The sequence below is a fragment of the Poecilia mexicana genome, unplaced genomic scaffold (assembly GCF_051168715.1).
Source record: "Poecilia mexicana isolate PSO_F unplaced genomic scaffold, ASM5116871v1 scaffold_11, whole genome shotgun sequence".
In the NCBI taxonomy this organism is placed as follows: domain Eukaryota; kingdom Metazoa; phylum Chordata; class Actinopteri; order Cyprinodontiformes; family Poeciliidae; genus Poecilia; species Poecilia mexicana.
This window is the reverse complement of record NW_028263380.1, coordinates 12,902,071-12,929,166: the sequence shown is the minus strand read 5'-3', so window position 1 is coordinate 12,929,166 and position 27,096 is coordinate 12,902,071. Positions and strand designations below refer to the sequence as shown.

General features: G+C 41.5%; 1 protein-coding gene across 9 annotated transcripts; it reads right to left on the bottom strand.

The window, feature by feature from the left end:
• Positions 1-722: 722 nt before the first annotated feature.
• Positions 723-27,011, bottom strand: nfyc (nuclear transcription factor Y, gamma). 9 transcript variants are annotated; one of them, XM_015002273.2, is made up of 11 exons: positions 26,904-27,011; positions 13,980-14,089; positions 13,818-13,889; positions 11,309-11,422; positions 9,427-9,522; positions 6,841-7,017; positions 4,091-4,159; positions 3,613-3,771; positions 3,328-3,432; positions 2,767-2,826; positions 723-2,091 (listed from the first exon to the last, which is right to left on the bottom strand). In XM_015002273.2, exons 2-11 carry the CDS (start codon positions 14,076-14,078, stop codon positions 1,972-1,974), a joined length of 1,071 nt encoding a protein of 356 aa, XP_014857759.2. In that variant the 5' UTR covers positions 14,079-14,089; positions 26,904-27,011; the 3' UTR covers positions 723-1,971. The 9 variants fall into 9 exon arrangements, with proteins under 9 accessions (XP_014857759.2, XP_014857762.2, XP_087866357.1 ...); XM_015002276.2 differs by having other exon boundaries at positions 13,818-13,886; XM_088010231.1 differs by lacking the exon at positions 26,904-27,011 and adding an exon at positions 22,821-22,952 and having other exon boundaries at positions 723-2,088.
• Between the last annotated feature and the right edge of the window lie 85 nt (positions 27,012-27,096).

Below are 27,096 nucleotides of genomic sequence, written 5' to 3'. Positions count from 1 at the left end.
GAGATTCACATAATGTGGGCTGCAGCTGCAGCCAGAGCTTCAAACAAAAACTGCTCCAGTCGCAAAACAGAAAACATCACTATCCCGAGCAGAGGAGAGAAAAGACGGGACTGTTGCTCAGTCATCTGTATATACTTGCGTAATATTTGTTCCCTTTTCACAAACGACCATTCTTCTCGCAGGGTCGCGTTGGAGACGACGAGCCCGGGTTTCCTTTGCATTCCTTTCGAGGTTGCACTTTTTTCTGATAACTTTGCCTTCCACTCAACTTTCCAATTACATTATGTGCTCAGACGAAGCCAACTTTCTCTGCAATGACCTTTGGATTTAAATTACAGCTGCAATCCTGTCAAGTCTTCTTCATTATTGAATGCAGCATAACGGGGTCCTGATGTAGTTGTTCTGTTGAACTTTTTTTTTTTTTTTTTTTTAAATGTTGGTCCTTTAATAGCTACTCAATTTAACATTAAGCCACAGCCATAAAACACTTGATGCATCTTTTTAAATAAATTAACATTTCAATAATATTCTTCTTTACAGAGATGTGCCTGTATAGTCTAGGATCTGGTGATTCGATGGGTCGACCTGGGCGCCTGGTTTGGTTTTAATCCTGTTCTACTGTACTGAAATGTCTCGCTGTCTTTTGCCCCCCCCCCCCACGTGCTAGCAAGATGCTAAACTTACCTAAAAAAAAAAAGTGATAACAAAAATCAGTACTCAGATGTTTTTCAATAGTTTATTTCACAAACAGAATTGTTTTACAAAAATTAACATCAAAAATAAAACGGTACCGAGCTATTGCATGCCATGCTGGCAATTTAAACTACATGCAAAAACAACAAGGATAAAAACATTATTTATACTGTACAAAAAAAAATGATAATGGGAAAGTTATGAGGGCAAACACTGAAAAAGTTTTATTTGCTCCAGATGGAGTCATCTGTCTGTACATGAGACATCAAGCAGGGCAACAAGACGAAAGAGGGAAGAGCTCCTGGTGGGAGTGGACTGGGTGAAAATGCATAAAAAGGCAGAGTGGAGGTTCTCTGCTCTACCAGAAGGAGAAAGTCTGGAAGAGCAACGATGAGTGTGGATGCTCAAAACACACACACACACACACACACACACACACACACACACACACACACACACACAACTAGCCTACACAGTTTGAAGCCCTTACAAAATAAAGCAATGCTTCATCATCAATGTGGGGGACAAAACCAACAGAGTAAATAATTAAACCTTATCTGAGGTATATGGCTTCAATTCATCCAACTACTTGAAAAAACAGAGTGAAGGGACATGTCTAGCCAAAAATATGTTACAAATACAGAGATTTTTTCCCCCCCCAGTTAACTTCCAGGTGAAAGTGAAAAGGCAGCAAAACTTTCCTGTTTCTTTAAAATTCAGATATGTTATGATGGAAAGAAACCGAGGCTGCTGCTTGGTTTCCCTGCACACATACCGCCAACATGTATGTGTTTTTGTTTACACTACTTATACGTCACAGTCACTTTTTTCCCCCCGTTTTACAATGACAGCATGGCTCTTGTAAACTAAGTGCATCAAATCAGCTTCTGGCCTTGAAGGTCCACTGTGGGCTGACACAGGTGACCAAATTTACATCAAACAATTCTTGCAGTCCAGAAAGTCCAGAATAAATCAGGCCTTCGGTTTAATTTTTTTTTTCTTTTTCAATATGATGTCAGAGACAAAAGAACAAAAAGAAGAATTGCTCAAAGTCTGAATAAAATGCCATTTTTGATAGGAGTCTAACAGCGTCCCTTTAGTTTTCAATCCGATGAACTAAATTTATTAGAAAAGCTTTGTTGCAAATTCCCCCGGTCCCTCATTTCAAATCTGCGGTTCTTCCAAATATCATATCAGAGCGTCTCTGGTTGAAGTTGATGACGTATGCCGGCATCAGACAGGCTGGGGAGCGTTGCAGAGAAAGGCTCCGGGTTGGACTCAGTCGGTGCTGACCTGCGTGACCTGCGTGTCGGCCGTCTGGTTGGTGGACTGGATGAACATGGGCTGGGTCAGTTCCTGTCCCGCCGGCATCGTCACCTGTTGTATCTGATACAGCTGCTGTGAAAGGGAACGAGGCGGAGGGTTAAGAGCTGCCCAGATGCATCTCGGATGATTGTGCATCTTTTTGTCTGATTCACTGCATCGTACCCAACCCGCTTTTGGTCGAAATCTGCTGCCAAAAAGAACTCCAACAACTTTGCGTTTAACTACTCTCTAATTTTGGAGAAACTCTATACAAGTTCAAAATACTCGTCTCTACAAATCATAAAAGGTAAAAAAGCCTGTTTCACAATTTTACACCATCCGAACTTTAAAATCTCAGTTAAAATCTGCAAACCTTATTCTGACAAAGATTTTCTCAAAATCACAATTTGTGGCCAGTGATTACATAAAGTTAATTTTAATGCTGTTTAACATCTAACCTATTCCAGTTATACAACCTTGCATTTAGTAAATGAGTGTGTTTATCTCTTGGTAACTCAAAATCAAATGATCAGTGAGTGGCAAAGCAAGAATAAAGGTAATCGTCTCAGTTTAAATCAATGTTTTAAAAAAGTGCTTACTTTATAGAGGAAGAACTGTCTGCGCCCATCTAGACGCTCCAACTTAAAATTAAATCAAATCCTCTACCAACGCCTACTGTATCCACAAAACTCAACTTCCGTCTGGTTTTAGCCTCCACTCTCGGCTGAGGGGTGATTGAAACGTTAATTGATTTAATGGATTTATTACCTGTCCATCAGTGAACTGGTTGAATTGCTGTTGTCCTTGCTGCACCTCAGTCTGCGTGATCTGAAAACGTCACAGAATAACTAATAAATACGCAGTAAGATTCACTTCAATCACATCTTTGATGTGTACAGTTCCAGTAATGGGTTTACAAAACACATCATCGGCATTGAAGGTTATTGATTTTGTGCTTTTATTGATGCAATTGTGTCTTTAGGATGGATATTCAATAAACAGTAATGCAGCCATGTACACGTTCTGTGCTTATTTCTTGCTAGATATCCATTTTTTCTTCTGGTCAGAAAAAGTAGAGTTAAACTAACCAACTATATCTGGGTTTAGACTACAAGTTCTCATGCATATTTTATTCACGCAAATATTTGACCCTATGTGAATTTGAAAGCCAACTAAATTCAAACTTGTGCACCTATTTCATGAAACATTTACAAAAGTTATTTTTTCAACATTATACCACCTGCTAAAGAACAGGAATGGTCAGTAAAGGCCCCAAATTAATAAGACGTGCCACGTAACCATGAAGCTATTTTTTACTGAACTCGTTACCTGCTGCGTGTTTGCCAGAGTTTGAATCTGTCCCTGCACCACCTGGGCTCCAGAGACGGGCTGTGCTAGACGGATGTACTGTAGTTGGCCTGTATTTAGCTGCACCTGCATGGAACAGCCACAAGAGGGAGACAGACTTTGGCTCAGAACAGAGGTCATTCAGACAGGAAGGACACAGCCATTTTCCTGCTCTGGACAATTCAGAGTGCTTCACGTCCAGCTGTGAAATTCAGCTACACTTCATTATCTCGCCGTCCCTTTTTCGGAGTCGGTGCAGCTTCTTACCGGGATTTGCTGGATCTCTCCTGTGTTGGTGATGATCTGCTGCATGACCTGCATGGTTTGGCCTTGCGCTTGAGCCGTCTGAGCTTGACCCTGGGCTGTGGCAGCTTGAACGATCTGCACCTGCTGGCCTTCACCCACCTGCATGGCGACGGGCGCGCTCTTGTGGAGGGGAAGAGGAGCAAACGGAAAGAGAAACAAAAACCAAACACGTTTATGAACTGCTCGCAGCGAACCACTAAAAATTTTAAGATACAATAAAACAAAGAAGAAATCAAGCAAAAGAGGGAGGAAAATGAAGTGACATCTGAGGTTTTGAAGTGCTATCTTTCTGCGTCTGTCGCAGAGGCTGAGCTCATCCTGCGCTCAGCTCACTCCTACAGGCCTCAGTCGGCCTAGCAGGGGCCGTTTGTGGGCGGCGGTTTCGAGAAGTGGTCTCCAAAAGTGTGATAATTGCACATATGAAAGCATGTGTGTTTACCGTGATGGGTGTGCCTTGTGATTGCACCTGCACTTGCTGTAACTGCTGCATGGTGGCACCTTGCAACATCTGATGGCCGACAGAACAGAATGAGAAAATGAGAGAAAGACACACAGTGAGAGGGGCAGCGACTGCAGCAACTCAACGCACAAAACGAAAGCGTGGGTTGGCGCGTGTATGCACAGAAAGTTTAAGGTTTCAGAATGGAAATAAAAGCCCCGAGCCAAAAAATAAACAACATTTAAGGCGTGTTTTAGGTTATGTTTCTAGAAACGAAAAAAGCAAATGGCAAAAAAAAATAAAAAAAATAAAAATATGAATACAAAGTAAGCCAAGGGAAGCAAGAAAGCAGCTCAAATGATTTGAAATTTGAAAAAAAAAGATCAATGGAGTTTGAGCAAGACTAAAGTTAGAAGTTTATTATTTTTACAAGCTCATACTTCCTTCCTATACCAGGTCTAAAATATTTCTTTTTTTTCCTGCTAAAAACACCAAATATGCTGAATTACAGTGGATAGTTGGACAAATTCACCTCTGGTTGCTGATTTAGGGCTGCCTTTAAAGTGATTGATTGAGAGAGCAAACTATTCTGGCAAAAGGAGGTTCAGACGAGCTTCTGAAACCAGTACACCTCCAGTATACAGGATATCAGTCAGACCTCCACCAGAGCGGCAAAGTTGCCGTTTTATCCTTTTTGAGTTTTTAAAATTTACCAGATGGATTTGGAGATGTTTGCATCGTTTAGGAAATCTCAGAATTAAAGGTCAGAGTCAACATTTACTAGAGCATAAAACAAAGTTGTGCTAAACATGACATATGCTAATGTAAGATGATAAAGTTTCAAATATAAACAACATAAATTACTTTGTCTTAATGGTCGTAAACATGTTACTGTGATTGCTCTCTCACACGGTGGCTAGAAAAACTATTTAAATAGAGTTTTTTACTTTCTTACATCAATTTCCTTCAAAATATCTCAAGCACCTAAAAGTAGTAGGCCAAAGTTTTATGAAAACTGCACAACAAAATTCTGAGTGGTGCATCTCTAAAAGATATTTGCTTTCAAAAGGAATAACAGTTAAAACAAATTGAGCACTAAAAAAAAAAATCCTTTCATTGATGCTTCACAGATGACCTTTTCTTTTGTAAAAGAAAGACCTTTGTGTTATCTGCTAATGCAATTCCCGCTAAATCAGCCATCGACTGAGTTTACGTCGAGCGAGATCAAAGTGTGACCAGGGACTGCAGCAGGAGCAGGACTGTGAATCACACAAGGCCTAAACTTGTATGACAGCTCAGCTAATGGCAGTCTGCTGAAGCAGCGTGAAGCAGCAACGCGACATAAAATGCAGCGACCAAACTGGAGAGAAAGAGGTACCAGGCAGAAAAAGTGTCAGGGAATGACAGAGAAACAACTGAGTGACTGGTAAACTGTTGTGTGTCGGGTGACGGGGGCAATATGAGCCAGAGGAGTGAATGTTTGCCAATGGCCTGTGAGAGACTGAGTGTGTATTGTTCTCAGTTTGGAGAAAAAAAACAAACCGAGTTACGGTTTTTGAAGCCTCCGAGTTGATTTTCTACATTACCCAAGTATGAAGAACTTATTAACACGAAGCACCTGGTTAAAATATAAAATAGCAAAAAAACATCTGCCTGATGTGACCCAAGACCGGGCTTATTATTCACCAACTGTGCAGGCTTTTAGGCAGCGTAAGGATGGAGGGTTTTCTGTGGAGGACTTTAGAGAAAGGTCGCACACGTTTCTGCTGTTCAGTGTCAAAATATCTAAAGTAAGAACCAGCTACATTTTTTTGACATTTACAGTGCCTCGTAAGACTATTCAAAGCGTTTGAACTTTCACACCTGCATCATTTTATCAGCCTCCCCTTTTAGTCTGATACCCTTAAATAAAACCCAGTGTCAACAACTATTAGTTGTGTTGGCAGAAAGAGTTTCAGATAATGAGGAATTAAATTCCCTATAGAATTAATAAAGTGTTACTGAGTTGAACTGAGTAAAGCTCAGTCTTGTTTTGAGTTTGCTGCAAGTGATGGTGACCCTTGACACACCATTTCCTCTGTGAAACATGGTGGTGGCAGTATCATGCTTTAGTGATACTGGTGTTCAGCAGAGACAGGGAAGGCGAACAGAGTTGATGGGACGATATACGACAGCACATGGAGTTCAGTTCTGGAGGAAGATCCGTTAGAGGCAGGAAACGACTAGATTGGGGCAAAGGTTCACCTTCTAGCAGAGCCATAAAAAAACAGCCAGAGATACAATAAACTGGTTCAGATCAAAGTGTATTCTAGAGTTAGAATGGCCCAGTCAAAGTCTAATCAAACTGGGAATATTTAGAGAGGCTTAAAAAGATGCATTCACATGCAATCTGACTGACCTTGAGACATTTAGCAATGAAAAGTGGGACAGCAGTTCAATCTCCAGTTGTGCAAGGCCGGGTGAGATGCCTGATAAAACTAGTAGCTGTAAAGGTGAATTAAAGGCTGTCCTACAAAGGACTGACTCAAGAGGATGAAGATGGACCGCACCACACTTCTCAGATTTTTATTTGCAAAAATAATTCCTCTGCCACTTTTACCATCATGCTGTAGTAATACCAATAAATTGCACCAAAGTCTGAACTGTACATAGTTTCAGACACCCACTGACACACTGTTGGATGGTTCTCTTATACACGGATCAATGTGTGTGTGATGCACAAAGCTCTTCAGTCGTGGCCTTGACTGTACCTGTCCTTGCTGCGGCTGTGTGATTATGATCTGTCCAGGCTGGATGGTGGTGGCGGTCTGCGCTCCGGCCTGCTGACCCTGCTGCGTGCCTTGCACCTGCACGGCTCCGGGCTGCTGGGCCAAGGTGAAGTAGTACTGCACCGGCTCTGCAGGAGCTACTGACTGACGCATCTCCTCCTGCAAGTGTCACACACACAGACAGACACACACAGACACGTATTGAATCAGTCCACTACATCTCCATGAATTATTTTTGCAAGTGTAATGCTAGAGTGGAGCAGGGCTGATAAATAACTGATGGGATGTGGCTGGGGAAGAGTAACGTAATCTGCAGGCTTCACACTGGGTGGTAATACTTCGGCAGTTTGGAGACTTTACTTGATGAATATAATCCATTTTATTATATTACTTGTAGGATGATTAACATAACTACTGAATAATGTCAGCAGCCATCCACCCTCTCTGCCCTCTTCCGGTAACATCAGAGTTTGTTTGCATTCAGTTTGTTCAGCAGATTAGCGCCTCGCCCGCATGCTGCTTGAAACCGTTATTAGTTTTTAATAATTAATAAAAAGTGACCCATGCCGCCCTGTTTCATAAGTGAGTAATGAGCAGGGCTTCGTCAGGACGATGTTCCTCCACCCCCAGAAGTGTAAACACCCCTCTCCCAGCTCCATGACAACACAGCTGAGAGTGTAGGATGTTTACAAGCCTGGAGACAGTCCACTCGACAACAAATTTAAATATCTCACTTTTCCATCTGGCGCACTAGCCTGACATACAGACATCATTTGCCTGCTCCCGCATTGCATGCATATATGTCTTTAGATCCTGTTACAGACACTGAAATGATCCTGGGAGCAAGCAGACTGTTTTGCAAATAGTCAACAGCACTATGAACCACTCAGGAGCATGAATTAGTTTTATTTCTGGAGTTGGCGCTGGCCGTTTGTGGCAGTAAGAAGCTGCAAACATCCGACTGAAAGCCCTCGCTGTCAAAAGTCCAGCTTCCAGTCAAGGATGTTTACAGCGCCGCGGTGCCGACAGAGATGGCCACTCCAGCGACTGGCTCGTCTAGATGTGAAAACCTGAATGTGTAAGCAGCAGGTGGAGCCGGTTTATGCTTGATTGCATAGGCAAACACATTTGACACAATTGAGATCTTGTTGTGTTGCCGTCATAGCTTCAGTCAGCTAAATAAAAAAAGCAGGAAGGAAATGACATGCGCACCACATTTCCACGCTTTTCTTTACCGGGCCTCACAGGCGACTAGCTGGTGTAAAAAACAACATCGGATCTTTCTCTCTCCACTGGTGAACGCACAAAAGTTAAGAGAAACCACGTGAAAAGAACACTCTTCAGTGAGGAAGTTGCTTCAGAGGAAAGAAGACTCAGAGCTAAGCTCTAAATTAATCATGCTCCAGGGATCTTTTAACTAATCTTTTGTCAGAATGGAAATGAAAATTTTTGGAGTAGCACTTAAAGCTCTTCAAAGATATGTTGTCCAGAATACCAGAGGAAAAGTCAGTCAGAAGCTACTGTAATGTAATAAAAATCTCCAGTAAAAATGATCTGAGAATTGCTTTATATATATATATTAAAATATAAATAACTGATTTTATTTTTCTAAATTTACAATTGCTTTACATTCCTTTGCTATCTTTTGAGAAATACCCCTCCACTCCACATCAGAAACTAAGTTCTAGCTGAATAAAAATCGTGTGGTCTACTTTTGGTTTTAAAATTAAGTCGAAGAAAGCAGAAAAGCTGTAACACTTAAGAAATTGCATATTTCATATGCCATGTTGAGAAATGTTCGCGGTTCATTCAGGCTACAAGAGAACGTGAAACTGTCAGTAGGTGGATGTTGAATTTGGAAATATTCGGCAGCACGTCTTCATAATATATTGTGATATCAATACTGTAAAGAACCGGTTAGAATTCAGTAATTGCCGACAAATATTTTCCAAGTGCATTAAGTTCAGTCTGCAACGTAACATCCGGCCAGGAGACGCCTGCCTAACATAAACTACAGCTCTATTACACAGTGTGATCTCTCCTGTACGTAGAAATATTGACAACTTATGGCAAATTGTTTTCAAATGTAGTTATATCTTCAAATACTATAGTTCTTAAAGACAAAGCAGAAACTGTTAAAATCTGTATTGGCAGATTGGAAATTAGCTGCTGAATCTCTAGTCTTTAGACGGTGTACTTAGATGTCACTTTTTTATAAAAAGGCATGTTTATTATTTTAATATGTTCTGATATAAGGGAAAGGGAAATTAATTGGCTGCAGCAGGAATTGGTGCAAAATGATCCACAACATAAAAAGTAACTTGCTGTGTTTTTTTTTTTTTTTGTTGGAAAATCTAAAATACAAGTTGACATTTTTAAAATCCTTCTACATTTGCTTCTAAAACGTGCGTGTTTTTCTTTAGCAGTGTGAGGTAAATCCCTCATTTATAGATAAATAAAAAATCCTTAAAAGCGCACACTGCTGTGTGACACCTGAACGTGTAATGTTTTGTTAAAAACCTCTCGGTTTTTCCTGTGACTGGGTGACAGCAGGGTGTGTGTTCCTACCTGCCGTTTAGGGGGCTTCAGGTCATCCCGGGGCACGATGTCAATCAGGAAGTCAAACTGGTCGAACTTTGTTATCGCCATAGCAATGTCGTTCCTCTGCAAAACAAGAAACACAGAAGGTCCAGTGTAATTATCCTAAATCTATATATGCATCTCCTATATATAAACATACCTCATGGTCTGAGTGCATCACTCCCAAAATAACAATGCAGTTTTCAGCAGCAGTGAAACAGTCGTTTGCTTTAAAAACTGAGGTAAAAGTAGTGCGAATATGAGTTTAAATACAAATTATTTTATTTATATATATTAATAATTAATAAAACTTAAGAAAAAAGTTTATTAAAGCTTCAATTAGTAAGTGTTGGTTGTAACTGTAGCATCCGAGAACAAATGTATAACTACTGCTAGCCTACATCAGTGAGATGAACGTTCGACTTTTAGTGAATAAAGGCCAGCCAGTCACTATAACAGCCCTGCCAAAAATGTGTCCGAGATAAGTGGGAAAGAACAGGAATGACATTTTCCTCCCGGGCACATGCTCGGCTTCTGTACCCTTTCCTACATCCACAGCGGTGTGTTATCTCTGTGGAATTTTCCACAGGATATTGGCTGTCAGGACCCCCCCCCCCCATTGTGGCCTTCCTTGTAATGCAGGCTATTTATAGTACCTTGATTAATATCTGGTAACATCAGGTCACATCTACACTTGCTCTATTGATGAGTGTTGTTATGGTGACCCAGTTGGCGTGGCCTCTCCGCACACCAGGAATCTGCATATGCGTGAGTAAATGGAGGATGTTGCTTCTTTTCCCTCAGTTAAGTCAAAGTACAATAACGGATTCATGAGTACGACCCAGCTAATGCCTCATATTCATTGTAAAATTGTATTGACATGCAAGTCTGTCGCAATAGGGCAATTAATCGCATGATAAATTAAAAAGAGCTCGACAATTCCCATTCTGCTGATTAATATGGGCAACTTTGTTTACAGAGACTTCGTAATCCATTTTCTTCATGGTTTTGGTTGTTCTGTTTTATTTTGGATATTTACAATATCTTCCAGTTCCAATGTTAAATGTTCTTTACAAAACTAACGTTTAATAGTCTTTGAGAAGCCAAACTTGTATTATTGTCCTGTTATCAATATATTACTTGAAAATGGTCTCTAAAGAAGCAATATTATCGTTTATCACAATAATTTATTGTCCAGTAAAAATGGTCATAATAGGCCTATTGACACAGTAGATAAGATTTTGTTGTTGTTTGGGGGTTTAATTAAATGTAAACTCTGCAGATTTATGAAAACAAAGACGTTGACCCACTTGAAAAAGATCAAAAGGTTTTGATAACAACCACAACTTTAAACGTGTTTTATTGGGATTTATGCAATGGACCAGTGGAAGGGAATCAGCTGCTGAATCTCTAGACTTTAGACGGTTCACTTAGACGTCACTTTTTTATAAAAAGTTTATTCTTTTAATATGTTCCGATATAAGGGAAAGGGAAATTAATTAGAACATGTATTCATTCATGTTCTAAAGTTTTCATGAAGCAGATCAGAAACAACGAGTTACCACCTCCACACTCTTTATTTCAATGGAGGATGAAAGAACTTAACAGAGATAATCTTTAAGCGGAGATCGGTAAGGAGCTTTCAATGGCGACATAAAGGAACCAAGTGAACGGAAGGCGACAAACAGAAAATATCTTCAAACAATAATCATTTATTTAAAAAAAAAAGAAAAGGTAAAAACATTAATTAAGAAGTAGTCAAAGGGTTAAATTTGTTCCTGGGACTAAAACTTTCAAAGCTCTGGTTATCAAGAGGAAGAGGAAGTGAAAACAGGAAAGCAGATGTCACGCCACTCAATGTGCGTCTGACCTGTAGTGTGCGCCTCTTGTTGTCCTCGGTGTGGATCCACGCTCTCAGGGTGAGCTCCGTGATAAAGATCTGAGCGGCTTTGGCAAACAGGACTGGAGCTTCGGCGCTGATCATCTGTAGAGAGGACAGTGTCACACCTGATTAAACATGCCTGCACACAGTAACATGAATAACCCCGAGTTAAGGAGGAAACACCAAATGCGCAGAGATGGAACGCTACTTCGACATACTAAAAGAGGACATCTATGTACTCCCATTAAAGCCGAGAGATATTTTCTAACAGATTGCTTCTTATTAAAAGCATGCATTTCATTTGAGTAAGTCAGTAAAATCAAACTAATGGACATTCACATATAACCTTAATGTAGATCATGCGCTATATTAATCACACGCGCTGCATAAATGCAATAAAAGCTGCTGTGTCAGAGCAGACAGAAGGGTCTCTCCCAGATATGTTAGTGATCTGCTGATCTCTTTACTGCTTTAAGCTCCTGCTTCACTAAGAGGATAGGACGCCACTCTTGACACGGCACATTGAAAGCACACGCATGTTTTCCAAGCTTTCTACAAGGAGACCAAACTTTTTGTTACGGGAGCAAAACAATCTCACTTTCACGAGTCACGGCTGAACACAACTGAAGATGTCAGGAAATCCGATATGTCCGCCATAGCCAATAAAGTTAGAGATGACCTAAGCAGATCCGAGGAACGAGGCAATGGCATCGAGATTAGAGGACTGTAAAAACTTTTTTACCCACTTAATGAAGTTTGTCTTTTTTATACCGCTTTGTTTCTAGAGACTTTAATTCATCCATCCATCTTCTATATCCGCTTAATCCTTGCAGGGTCATGGGAGGCTGTGTCTACCTCCAGCTGTCAATGGATGAGTTGTCAGTAGGGCTGCACCATATTAGGAAAATAAATACTAGCCATAGCATTGCTGAAAATTGCAATGAGGGTACTGAACATGATTACGCACATCTGTCTCTTTACTTTCTTTGTCGTAACAAAACGTCTTCACCATTCTCTGTGAGCTCCAGCCTCTGAAGTCTCCATTAGGTGTGGTCGATTAAGGTTCATTTAGCTAGCCAAAAATATCACTGGTATGAAGAGAGTTAATGTTTTGCACTTGGAATATATTGTCTTTTCAGATACTGGATTCATGCAGCCCTTTAAAAATCGCAATATTTTGATTTTAAAGGATTGTAATTTGATTATATTTGATTATTTTGGACAGTCTTTTGCTTTTAGAGGAATGCATAGCGAGAGCGCTGCAGCACAGCAGGTCAGTTCAAAACCTTTAACACCTGATGGTCACAACTGGGGGGGAAAAAATAACACCCATGACTACTTATACAGAAGAATAGGCAGCAATGGGTTTAATGATCAAGCTTTTCCAGTGCCGTTGTGGTTCATCAAGTTTGTGGAAGTTTTATGGATTTGATTAACAGAGGAAGAAAATGTAATTTTACTAAAAAGAACTCATTTTTATTTCTGGCAGATTGATTAAAATTCAATTCAATTATTAATCCCAAAGGGAAATTAAACGATGTTGTAGCTCATTAATTTAGATTCTTCAAAGAGTTATTGAAGATGGTGATGGCTGTTGGCAGGAATGATCTCTTGCAGCAGTCTGTATTACAGTGAATCTGAGGAAGCCTCTGACTGAAGATACTCTCTTTTCTCAAAACAGTCTCATGTAGGGGATGGTCAGGGTTGTCTGTAGCTTTCTTGAATTTATGAGGATTCCTTCTTTGCATAATAAAATGAAGAAAGTTTTGGATAACAATAACTGGTGCATCTGTAGTGTCTTGGTTATGGGAGATTATGATGTGACAAACCCATCAGATGGAAATCTACCAAATCATATTTATGTTTCTATCTGTGGTAGCAATGCAAGCAGAGAAACTGTCCTTTAATATTTGTTCTTCTCTAGTAACCTACACACCCATAGAGACCCCTGAGGGTTGTTTGGTCCAGTTGTTCATAGTTTTGAGTGGATTGGTTAACCCTAAAGATGATTTAGTATCACATTTTATCTCATTCAAAAACAATTTGTTAAAAGTGCAATCTATCTGTTATGATCCCATATACTCTTGGAGGCTTTTTAAGCTCATGAAGAATCTGTCCTAATGGTAAAAAGTGTCGAAGCTGGATGGTTTGGCAGATCATATAAATGAAATACACAGGATATTTCACATTTAATGAATTGGTGGCATAGTTTAATGAATGTATTTTGTGTGTCTAGAAAAACAAATGAATAAAAACATTTAATTCTGTTTTATTCTTCGTGTTGTTGCATAGCTGTTTGTCTCCATCTGTGAAAAGTGCTACATAAATAAACTTTACTTAGGTACTTAATGCTATGTTTTCAAAAGGGTTATAATAGCATTTACACAACATATATTATAGTTTCACTAAATCCCTTCAAAGTCCAGTAACTGTAACAAACTCCTGCAAATTATAGTTATTTCCTCCAAAGAGCTCATCACTTAGCTTCTCCCGTTACCTTGACATCCTCATCCAGCTTCATGATTTTCTTGATTCGAGCCAGGGGAAGCTCCTGCACACGGAAATCCTTCTGGAGAAAAACCAAATTACTTGGTTATTACGCATTGCAGAAGCAGTCGACGACATAAGATGTGTAAGTCTGTAAGCAGCTTCAGCGTACTATGGTCAAGTTCCTGATCTCCTCCATGACTCGAGGCCAAAAGGACTGCAGGGTCTGCTGAGCATCGCAGGGTCCAGCTCCAAACGCATCTCCCGACATCTTCTAATCGGCTGCGTAGAGGGAAGAGGAGACTGATTTGAGTCAAATCACCATTGAGGTCAAGAAACGCTAACAATATGAGAAAAACAAATGGTGACGACAGATAAAGGACACAAGACATGCCAGTCCAAACCAGGATTGAGCTGCCAAGAGCTCTCAGACTTTGTCAACACATCATATCTTATCACAACCTGTAATTACAACACATTGAAATCAAAAGAGAGCCGCAACAGGCTCCTATTCTTGTGGTTTTAAGATGGTGACATGATAAATGATAAAGAAAAAATAAAAACACAAGCAGAGCAGCTGCGCGCTCCCAGACTGTCAATGGCTCTTTCAACTTCGCCACTCAACTGAAGCTCCTCAACAAACACGAACATTTCATGTGCAATTAAATGCAGCTTGTGACCTCAGCAGCAGGGATGACGCTAAACCTCTGATGTAAGAGCGTTTGGGGGGATAGAAAAACCTCTTCGTGACAAAAAGGAGCAATTTAAACAAATCCAGAGAGGAGAAATTCATGATTCAGCCTCCCGCAGAAAGAAAGTCTTGAAAACGGGTCGGCCAGTTTGAAAGAGGATCCAGCAGGTTACTATGGCATGCCAGGAATCTGGTTTGGGAATACTGGCCTGCCTGTCTGAGCTTGTAGAGCTTAGTGCGCGTTGATCAGAGACACTCTCCCTTTTCTCTTTAACTTTATGAAAAGACTCGGCTCAGGGGGAGAAATCATGGAAATGAAGAGACGATTATGGAGGCATTTAGAGGTGCTTTAGAGTCTACAGGGGAGAAAAGGCGTCCTGTCAAGTTCAGTATTAATCCAGCATTAAAGACAAAGTGCCAGCAGCAGCTTTAACTAAGGGAGGTGAGAGACAGACAGGGCCACAGATGAAATGCTGCGCAAGCAGCGTTGTGGGTCAAATGAGACAGAAAGCGGGACAAATCGGGAAAGACAGGGGGATGTGACGCAACAAAGGGAAGCCTGCGCTAGGCGCGGGGGATACAACGATATTAGATCGTGAAGGATTACAATACATCAGCAATCTACCAAAGCAGAGAGATCGTGATATTTACTACAAGGCATTTTTATTAGCATTACCATTTTAAAATTTTATTCATTTTGGGTTTTTTGACAGATAGATCTATGCAGATGGAGATAAGGTAAAGCAGACATATTTAAACCATCAAAGATCAACAAGTCTTAAACACGAGAGCCTTTTGACGTTTGAAGACGTTTTTTTTATTCTCACTTCTTGCAAAAAGAAACAAGAGCGCCGTCTGCTGCCCCCAACTGCTTCAGTGGCCAGCTTAGATTTTGGAAGCATCAGCAAGTTAAATTTAATATGTTGAATTAGAGACATAAATTACAGAAAATACATCAATTCAATGGCTATACAAGGTAAATTAATAGTTAATTATAACTTAAGCTGATGTTTTTCAGAAGAAGTCGTGTACTTTCACACCCTGGTTAAGCTACATCAACGCCCTCATGCAGCAAGACTGATGGCGGGTTTTTACCCCCGAAGCTCCCATTTTCAAGTCGAAACCTGTTAAATGTAAACTTTCTTATGAACAAGTAGAGGATTATGTAACATGTACTTGACTTATACAGAACACCGGATTCAGCAGAAAATAATTTATTCTATTGACAAAAAAAATATGGAGAAAGAAATGAATGAAGAAACGTACAAATCCGAAATGGCACTTTATGAAATCCGATACAAAATGTGGGATGTATTTGAGACATCACAAAAAATCTTGTTTTGCAAAGTTAACATTTAGCTGAATGTCTGCGCTCTTCACTGGTCTGCTTTGACTAATTAGTTGCCTAATTATAAAAAAAATATAGTTATTTAAGGAAATTAGTATGTTCCCTAGTGAATACAGCAGATTACAACTTACTTCAGCCCTTCACAAGACGCTGCACCGGACCTCAACTTATTCAAAATTAACTTGCAAAAATCCTCTTTGCTAGTAAAAGCACAACAGTCTCAATGCACTTACTACATTTGGCCTAACATAGGCTCGCTACATTTTTATTGCTGGCCAACAAACATGAGTGACTCTATTCCTGGTCCAGCAAACAGGATACGATACAAAATCCACCCTTTCAAACACTCAGTGACCCGAGTTCTGCATCAGCTTCTTTCTTCATGCTTACCTAAGAGCAGCTGTAAATATTTTACACTAATATGCCACTGATTGAAAACGTGGGCCCTTCAGCTGGTTGATTTCTGACAGGAGAGATGAGTCTCTCTGGCAGTCGTACAGGTTGCTGAATAATACAGAAGAAGCATTGCTGCATCCTGCTCTGTCATTCAGTTTTTCAACAGACAGTAGCCTAAATCAATACGACAGAACGGCGGGTGAGGGGGGGAGGGTTTATATAAATCAATCGGGCCGCTTGAAGCTATGCAAGCCAGGCTAGTGATTGACCTTGACAGTGTCTCCTCTTCCCTCGCTGACGCTCTAGTGTCCAGTTGCATTTCAAGGTTGATTGAAGACCCGCAGTCTCCAGAACAATCCCAGCATTCCGCGGGACAAGGGTGACTAATGGGAATTGTAGTTTTATTTTGCGATCACGCTCACAACAGGTGAACGGACTGACCTCCAAAGGTTCTTTGCGCCGCCGGTAGCAGCACTCGATATGGTGATTACATTGGTAAACAACACATTCTTGTGTTTCTGCACATGTACAGTCTGTCAGCTTGTGTGGCTTTCTCCAGCTGGTAGCCTGATAAGGAACAATAATTAGGCTATTTGTTTAACCTTAAAGACGGCCATCAGGCTGCCAACCATCATAACGCCGCGCCACTAAACGCACGTCTTCCCAGTTGGCTTTTCTGTCCTCTTTAATCTGCAGATCCTCTAAAGTTCTCTTTTAAAAACTTCAAGAGTAGAACATGAACTAAAAAGCACCAAGAAGCGCCCTCCCCCGACCTTTTTCCAACTCTATAACCTTCAATGTAAATAAACAACCACACACTAACCACAGCAGCAGGAGGGCAAAGTCAAGTCAACATGCGAGAAGAGAGGAGAAGGCAAGTGTGACGAGAGGCAGGCTAAAACGTGAGAGAAAGAGGAGCGGAGCAAAGTATCAACATGCCCTTTTAGCATTTAGCTTTTCTAGTTAGTGCATTCTTCCTGCAGTAAACGATTATTAACATGATTTTCAAATGCTTTGCATCAATGGAAATTTCACATGGGAGCCAGTGTGTCATACATCAGTAGTTACAAATAGGTCGGAGGTTGATGCAAACAGCTACAGGAAAAGAAAATATTTCTTTCCAGCAATTAAATTTAAGGTGTTTTTTTGGGGGGGGGTTTCCCCCAAAGTAGAGGTGAATCGATTTAAATTTTCATTGCACATACAGATTTCCGGTTTCTCGAATGTCTGAAGCAGTGGTTCCATTTCTTAAGAACTCTAAACACATTTAAGTGAAAATGTGTATAGGGGTTTTGTGGCTCAGTGGTGGTGCAGGCGCACCATATATGGAGGCAATAGTTCTTGACACAGCTGTCCCGGGTTCAATTCCTTCCCCCTGTGTGTTTTTCCCCATGAGCATTTTCAAAATGCTGAGGATGATAAAGTACAAGAACCGATATCATCGTTGCAATATTTAACCATAGGATCGTAATTACAAGTTTACAAGAGCTTTTTAATGAATCAGAAGAAAAAACTATTTTAATTTTACTAGTATCTGATCTGCCAATCACAGAGTCTATAAAGCAATCTTCTGTCGATTGATTGATGACTCCAGTATTACTTGGATGGAAGCTTGTATTACAGAAATGACAAAGCTCATTAATCACAGTCACTCATCCCCTTATATTGCCACAGAAAATCACCCGTAGAGAAATTTTTCAGCACATTTAACTTATTTTAAACTTCTCCCTCCAGACGCGCCGCCATTATTCCACTGCACCGGAACATCTGCACTGCTTTGTTCTAGGCTGCTACCGTATGCTATATTAGGACAGAAAACGCTGAACTCTTCCCTGCAGTGCTGTTGTCCTTCTGCAGGTCACAGGGAGAGGAAAAATGACTGTTTGGTTTCCTGAAAAGCAGAGCTTTCCTGAGTTTTTGAGTGCAAAACGTTTGTCCCGTTGCAAACTTTGTCCGACGCAGCAACTTGATCTTCCTCCCTTGTGTCTTCCAGATCTCTACTCCCATTTCTTCTCTGGCGCGCCTCGACCCGCGGCTAAGTGTTCCTCGCTTCCTCCGTCTTATTTTCTTTCACCTGATCGCCCTCCTCCATCCTCTCAGAGAAAGTCAATGCTGCTCTGCTTGCAGCAGCTGAATCAGCGCCAACGTTGGTCTTCCAGCCCCAGTACCTGCATCCCTCCGCAACCTCGTTTCTCTTTTTACTCTCGCTTTCTGGAACTTCCCTTTAAGAGACAGCTCATGGGAAAGTTGTCGACTCACTTCAAACCTGACATCTCAATGTTTTAAATGAAACTTTAAGCCCAGTCGAATAAACCTCACAAGACTTTTGGTTGGGCAGAGAAAACATGAAGTTCTGCTACATTTCATCATTTTGAAGCAGATAAATTGACTGTGTATTTTCTGTGATGTAGAAATTTCTGCATTTCACTTCTTGCGGCATGACGACAAACAACTAGGAGGCCTCCATATACACTTAGTCTTTACTTAACATACAATGAAAAGGTAAAATCAGCAGTCTGTGGTTTTGAAGCTCTAAAGGTAGAATTAAATTATGTCAGAATGTGATAAATATCTGATGATTTTAACACCATAAAACCCGACACTGAAAAGCAGAGGCCTTCTTTTTTAAAAGTATATGTAGCATCGGCTTTCTATTTTCTTGGTTACGACTTGTCCATTCTAATTTTGATTGATTCAGATTATTTGCTTCCCAAAGACTAAACTCCATACAATTTTTAAAAAAAATGTTTGGTGTTCTATGACAGAGGTAGCAGATTTGAAAATAAAGCAATTACTAAACAATTCACATTTATGCAGCAAAACATATCTAAACTGCTACTAAACTCCAACTTGTTATAAATGATTAAATTCAAAATAGTTTGGATGATGCATTCAAAGAGCAAATTCTGTTGGTACATTTTAGTTTTTGACCAGTCTGGCTGGTCAAGGAAAATCCCCGTTCTCCAACTGATTGGTGCATTTCTGATACGTTTAGATTCTCTCAAAGGAAAACTCACTGAAGCTCTGGACGGTTTCTCTTCTTGGAAAGTAAGGTGGTCAAACGCAAGTAATCAAAGAGTAAATATAAAGCCGCCACAATAACAGAGCGCTGCCCATTTCACTGTAAATGATTAAATCACATGAAAGACATTTTCTCTCTAATGTGACGCCGCCTCCTGTGGGATTACAGCTCTGCTGGCACGTCTTGACCAAGAGGTTAAATCCTAACAAACCGATGAAGACGAAGCAGGTTTACGAAAAGATGAAGCTTTAACTAGCTAACTTGCTAAGCAGAAACAAATACAACTGTGTTTTATGTTGCAGTTTAGCTGAGAAACAACCTAATGTTTTATAAGACAGCTTTACTCTGATGAATGAAGCACAGTGTAAATATCGAGTGTCAAGCTGACATTTATTTTGAAGCATAGCCCTGAATAAAGGAGGGTTGAGCATGCAAACTATGAACTATCAAAGCACTTCCACTTATGCACCCTCTTCCCCTCCCCCCCTCCCCCGACAACCACCACCACAAACAGCACACAAAAGAAAACTGGCATAGGTACAACCAGCAGGGTAAATAATCTACCTGGTCAGAAAAAAACAGAAAAAACAAAAACAAGAAGTTTCCAGGCAGGAATTACAGATTAACGACTCGTATACTGGTGCAAATGTTTGTTGATTATACAAAAAAAAAAAAAGAAGAGTTAGGGTATTAATGATGAACACGTTCAATGTCCATCAACCTGATCCATTCGACCTCTTCTGATCAAACTAGCTGACCGAACGGCCCTGCAAACTTTGCCCTTGGTTCTGCTTCATGCGAACTCCAGGAAGTGCTAGTCAGTGATCTCCCAAGGTCATTCACCAGAGGAGCGAGAGAAACCAGAGAGGGAGGAGGGAGAAAAGGGAGATGAAATGGAGAAAGGGGGGGGGGCGGGAGGATAGGTTTTCCAACTTTCGCTGCAGTAGCTTAGTGACCCCAGCGGTTCAGGCTTTCCACTTTCTAAGAAGCTTAATGAAAACATAGCATACCGCACGCATTAGCTGCGTTTGGCGTTTCTCTGTGAATTTCACTTCTTCTTCTTCTCATCTTTCTCCACATGTCTACCGCTCGCTTGCAGACAGAGATACCGCTGGAGTCCGTCTCACATTCCAGTGACCTTCATCCAATCGCTAGGCCTGGTCTCTGGCATTGAAGGCAGGGCTTAACGTACCTCCATGCAACAAACCCACACGCCGTCTTTAGTGATGGTGTACACATGGACAGGGCAAGGGCAAAAGAGTGCTGTAAGGTTGCAGCGGCCGTGGCCATCTTAACGTTTCGTTAATGAGGTTTGTTTGGATTTTTCTGCACTCTGTAGGCCTATAGTTTAGTGTAGGGCTACAAACAATATTCAAATCTTATTCAGACCGCAGCCAACCCTGGGTTTTGGCAATAAGGGCTCCAACTTAAGAGTTATTTTTAGTCTGCCTCTCTCAATCTCTCACGGCCCCCCACCCCCCACCCCGACAGGACTCCGTTTTGTCAAAGGCACCAATGGGGAACTTTGAATCCAAGAGCACAAGAGGAGGCAAGACAGAGTCGGAGGCGAGTGAGAGAAGACGCATCCTCCGAAGACTCCATCAGAAAGGATCAGATCAAACTATTAGCCTGCTTCGCCCCTGAAGCTGACAAGCTGACAGTCTGTCCCATCTGTGTGTCTAGCACTGTCGGGGAGGGGGGCCCGGGGGTCCTGAGGTCACTGTGACCAGCTGCACCTCCACCCCTGGGGACCTCTCACAATGTGACAACACTGAGAGGTGTCCAGCTAGAGTAGAGTTTTGCCAATCAATTGGCAACAGATCAGAATCGGAGGATTTTCTGAAAAATCGGAATTTCTCCCGAATATTAAACAAAAGCAACAGCATGATCCAATGCACTTTTTTTTTTAGTTTAATAAAAACAAAATCTGATACAAGATAAAAGATGTGATGTATAAATTGGAAATAATCCTGAAATTCTCCCAATTTTGAGTTGGATTCAACTCAAAATTGAGTTGAATCCAACTCAATTTTGGATTCAACTGCTGCTGCTGCTGCTGCAGCAGCAGCACAGTCTGGCAGCAGCACAGTCTGGCAATAAGTTAACAAGAAGGTCAGAGTGAGAAAGCAAAGCAGCACTTTAGTGGGCACCCTCAATATCAACGCCAATAAGACAGAGAAGTCCATCTGAACACTAAGTCTGATTTTGGCAGCAGCAACTCTTCCGTTCAGTCAATATCAGGACACAGAGTGCATGTTTGTGTACACAGCGGCCCAAAGTCAAAGCTAGTGACGCGCAAAGATGACAACATTTCACTTATTAAAATGATTTAAATTACTCCAACCTGAGATAATTTAGTAAAACCATCAGTGGTGCAGCAAAGTGACAGGTGAAGGGCATGGATGAGAACCATAATACTAATCTAGGAAATCAGGAGAGGGAGGGAGGGGGGCTGAGGACAGCTCTAAAGGACAGACTCACTCTCTTCCCTGCAGAGTGATGGAGACAGACTAAAGTCACTTAAGATAAAGAATTTACTGAGAAACTTAAAGCAACTTCAGCTGACAGATCTCTCTCTGTGAGCATGTTAGCCTGTAAGACTAGGACTTACCCCCGTGCCCTTCATGGTGAACAGCCTGGCCTGTTGGAGTGCAGCAGAAGAGATGGAAACAGATAGCCCAGCTCAAGTCTCCTTGAGGGGAGCAGCACCGAGCGCGAGGCTGACAGAAAAACTCTCTCATGCTCCTCCACTTCCTGCAGCTCCCTGATCGTATCAGCAGACAAAAGGCACTCTGGCTCCACGGGACAGCTTTGAAAAGCTCTAAACCCGGACACAGAGTAAGGAGCAAGAACCCCCTCTGTGTCTCCTCCCCCTCCCCCTTTTCTTTTACACATTGCTCTGTCTCCTTCAGCGGTCCCCAAGGTCCTTCTAAACATCTCTAATTCTCTTCTTACCAAGTCTCCTCAACTTGCTGACCATCTCCTCCCCCCCGCCGCCCCCCTTCTTCCTCTGTCTTTGTTCTTTTTAACCTTTCTCCCTCAGTTTGGTCAGTGACCCATGAGTTTGTCTTTGAGCTGACCCCACCGGTTCGGTCCAGAAAAAGGACGAAAAGAAAACAGAAAAGCGCCGCGGCGGCACGCAAACAGTAGAGCGGCACTTCTGACACACAGGCAAAAATCTCCAGCCTCCTTCCCCTTTAACATTCAAGCGTAATCAATCTAGCATGCTACATGACACTCAAGCACCGCCCCCAACGCTGCTCCCACCTCAATCTGGTGAAATCGACCAATGGGAGGGCCGGGTGCTCACACGCTATTGGTCGGTAGATGCACCCATCAGCTGTGACACGTCCCCCCCGCTCCACTGCTTTTCTCTGCCCAACCCCCTTTCACTGACAGCCAACTTCCTGCTCTAAGTTACCTTGAGCTGCAGGATAGGGGTCAGGGAAAAGAAAAGAGGAAGAGAGAGTGTAGCTGAGCGACGGTGGAAAACAGCAAATAAAGTTGCGGGAAACTCCTCGGGGAGTGTGTGAGGGTGTGTGTCGTGGCCGCTTGCCTTGGCATCGTCTTGTCCCTGGCGGTCTCCGTCCCTCCAGCTGCTAGTCGGATGAGAAAGGCTTCACAGGCTGCTCTCTGACAACTGCTTTCTGCTTATTTACAATGTCAAACTAAATGTCTCCGTCAGCCCCGCCTCCGGTCCGACGTTACAGGTCGGCACGACGATGATGCAGGCGGCCGAGCTCGCCCCTCATTGGCCGAGAGAAATGCCAGAACTGATGCCGCATGTTGCATCCACATGATTTAAAGTACAAAAGCATACTAAACCAGCCTCCCCGTCTCATGCGTGTACACAGGCTCACATGCACATCCACACAAATGCACATTTTGTCCTTGCCTTCTCATTTATCCTTGCTCAGAGGCGCAGGTACATACTGCAATCGTTTACCCTAAAACCAGTCTATTTGTGGTAATGACATGCACTGATGATAATATATAAAAGAATATTTGTCTACGTGGATGAAGACCCATACAGTAATTTTATCAACGGAAAAGATTTTCTCTAAAACCGATCATTTAAGGAGCTTTGCACAAAAAGTCCTGGAGTTAAATCAGCTGACTAGACAGCAGTTGTGGGAGAAGGAGGGGATAAGGCAGAATATGATTCTCGTTCTATTTGTGGTTAAACAAGACTCAAAAGATACGGGTGAAACCCTGTAAACAAAGACATTATTGTTTTGACCCCAAAAACCTTTGCCCACGGCAACTTCCACAATTAAAACATCATCAGAAAAGCCACATCAGCAATGTCACACACAATGCCCTTTTTGCTAAACAATCACTGCTTTGATGTGTAAACTTTCTATGGAGAGGACTTAACTTTGATGTACCAACGCAGGGTATTCCTGTTCATGTGCATAACTAATAATGAATTTTGAAACTACCAATGAGATAAGTCATATGTAAACTTAACGAGAGAGAGAGAGAGAGAGAGAGAGAGAGAGAGAGAGAGAGAGAGAGGTGTCAGACAGTAAAGTTTTGGGAAGCAGTAACTGCAAATCCAGACAGAAATGTGAAGCACAGAAAGGTGAGGATAGACAAAAAAGAAAGCTAAAAAGCTAACCTGTCCCATCAATGAACAGCCTAGGGGGGAGGGGAACCGGAAGGATGGAGAAGGACAGAGAGGAGAGCTGCTATGGGATGGGAGGGGTAGAGCAAGTGGAGGGAGGGAGAGGGAACAAGATAGAAACTCAAGAGACACAAAGCTAAATGTTCCCTTTTCTATTTTTGCAGGGAACACGGGGACTGGAACAGGTACTGCAGGCATCAGGTTAATGATTGCATCGGAGCTGCATAAAGATCAACCTCTCCCAACCGTGGACGACATGCTACAGCGCTTTTCAGCTGAGCCGAGCGCTTGGGCTACCCAAAAGGCCTCAGTAATGACACCTAACAAGGTCACCGTACCAACGAAACCTTCCCATGACCCATTCTGCCCGTAGCATGGCCGTGTTTGCTTTCGCTGACTCTGTTTAGAGATAAACATGTGCCAGCCAGACGTTAGGTTTCATAAACACGCAGAACCCTCAGGGTGTCGAGGCAAGCCATGCGTTCACCACAAACGTACAAACACAGAACCACCTGCAGAATCAAATGGTTAGCAGGCTGATTTGCTCAAAGGTTATTCGCATCAAGAGATATACCTCCTGTCATTTTAAATGTAAAGTGAGTGTTTGGATTAAATAGGCAGTGGCTTGCACACGTAATCATTTTGTCACGTTACAACCACAACCTTCAAAAAAATAAAATAAAATTAATGATTTTATGTGCCACAAATTGTTTTCAGAAGTATCCTAATGAGAAAATATACTCTCACTATGTGCAGTTTAAACTTAGTACAAGCTCAAATGCTTTTTATGGTAAAACAATTAGAGGAAAACTATTTAAATGTGATAAAATTGCTGAAAATTAGGATAACAATGTTTTCAAATTACTCTTTATTTGCTATTAAACACTGTCCCTACTACTCTGTGATCACTAGCATCTCCTCTACTAAAGGAATACTCCCAGTGTGAGCAATATAGGAAGTTAGTACATTCAAATATTGTGGGATAACACAACAGCAACTATTTATCATGCAGTCCACAAATCTGGACTTTATGGACAAGTGGCAAGAAGAAAGCCAGTTTTGAAAGAAAAGCACAAAAAAATAACCTTTGCACTTTGACACAGCTAGCATCTGCGAGAAAGCACTCTGGTCAAATCAGACCAGAATTTTACTAACGTCCTGAATACCCCATCTCTGTTATGGAACACAGTGGCGGCTGCACAATGCTGTGGGGAAAGTGGGGATACTTCTCCTCGAGAAGGACAGAGGAGGTAATCAGAGATGATGTGAGGATGCATGAAACTAAATACAAAGAAAACCTGAAAGAAAACGCGCTAGAGGCTGCAGACAGGTATGTCGACACACCCCACAAGACTTGCAGCTGTAATGGCAACAAAAGGTAGTTTTACTTGATTCGGAGGCGGTGGGGGGGATGAATATGCATGGGTGCCACCGTTCATAATAGTTATTTGAAGAAAAAAAGGAATGAAAATATGTTTTATTTCCCTTCCATTTTTATGCTCTAAGCTTAACAATGTAGTAGTCTGTCTTTCTCTGGAGTCTAGTACATGAAATCCCAAGTAAATAAGCTGACATTTGTTGTGCAAAGGGTATGAACTCCTTCACAAGCACAATAGAAATAGGAAACCAGCTCCTAGGTAAGATAAGTTTGTGGGAAAGTCTGCAGGACTGAAGAAGGTTTTCTGAACAATGCCAATGGAATCTATAGAAACTCAAGTTCTTTAGATCTATGGGGAACATTCACAGCAATGTCACTTTCATCAAATCCACAAAATTCAGCATAAAACTGCTACATAAAAGAGCAGTAAAAAAAGTAAACTAATTTGTTCAGTAAAAAATAACCAGAAAATATCACACACAACACAATTTTTTGACAATCTGATTTCAGTTTTTTGTATTAGTACTTCAACTTTGTTATATCCTAAAGGATGGATATGCTAGCTGTTGGGTTTTAGAAATATTTACTGTGTCAAGGCGTTGTTCATGTAATACTGTATCCTAGTTTACACTATGAGACAAAATATTACATTGTTCCTCCAGCTGCAACAATGTATTATGAGAGGTAAAAGCAAAATCAAGGTTGTTGACTTGGCACATTAGCATGAAACGTGCACATTTTTTTATCAATTAAGAAATAAGTTTTAAAAATAAATGCTACTTAAGATGACCAAAAGAAGAAAACAAGGCCTATTGTATAAGCATATCGAATATGCTTTAATTTGATACACTATCTGAATGCTGTGTACATTTTTAGCATCAATGACACTGAGAACAATGCTAAATAAGCACACAGGAGTAGTAAGCATGGGGTTCTTTACGCTCGCAGTTTGATTCCACAAATATCAAATCAAAGTGCGGTGTTTAACTTGGCCAACTTAAACGCTAAACACCAACTACTACAGGGTACTTTTTCCGCTAGTGGTTAACCTCTGGTGGTCAGTTTAGGTGATATTGTACAATATATTACTGAAGTTTACGTTAGCTTGCTGGAGATGTTCACTGATTGGTTGTACTGCACAAATATCTATTCGCCGACTGTGCGATTATAGTCACTAATTACGAACGACTCCTGCCACCATATGAAAGTTTGCAAAGCTTGGAAGAAACAGCCTAACCAATAAAGACAACGTTTGGATCTGTCCTTCAGACCAATCAAACCTCGGACTAGATTCCACCAATCAAGGTTTTTAAGGCTAAGTTCGTTCTGCAACTGACACCATTCGAGCTCTCCTTGAGCTGGCCACTGCGTTCATTAATCCCTGTTGCGAGAACCAAAATGGCGCACACAGAACACCAGTTTCATGACCGCCCGTGATCCTTTGAGCGGGCCACCAATAAGCGCCTCAGAGAGCGGGGAGGGAAATGGCGCCTGTGTTCATCTTCCAAAACAATCGTCTATTGGTCAAGAACAGCAAATGAAATTAAGCCAAGTAATTGCCCCCACTTTCGAACATCATAGACAGCTTTCGTGATAGCAGTACACACGTAAATTTATCTCAGGTTCTTACTCACTTTCTTTTACGGGTTCGTTCGAAGTGAAGTCCGGCTCAGCGTATTATTTATTTTATTTAGCTAGCAAAGGGAAACAAGATGGCTGCTGACTCGAACCGGAAAGACATTTACGCGATGACGTAGGAGCTGCGTACAAAAAGACCGGCGGAGTTCAATACGAGTTGTTCACATCATTCACATCACCTGTAACGCC

What these genes read in the sequence shown, in the direction of transcription:
- nfyc (XM_015002273.2), bottom strand. Translation starts at nt 14,078, where the DNA reads ATGTCGGGAGATGCGTTTGGAGCTGGACCCTGCGATGCTCAGCAGACC. An exon ending in CACAAGGCACACCCATCACG is followed by an intron (nt 3,772 to 4,090) that starts GTAAACACACAT and finishes CCCCTCCACAAG; the next exon opens with AGCGCGCCCGTCGCCATGCA. An exon ending in GAGAGATCCAGCAAATCCCG is followed by an intron (nt 3,433 to 3,612) that starts GTAAGAAGCTGC and finishes TGTTCCATGCAG; the next exon opens with GTGCAGCTAAATACAGGCCA.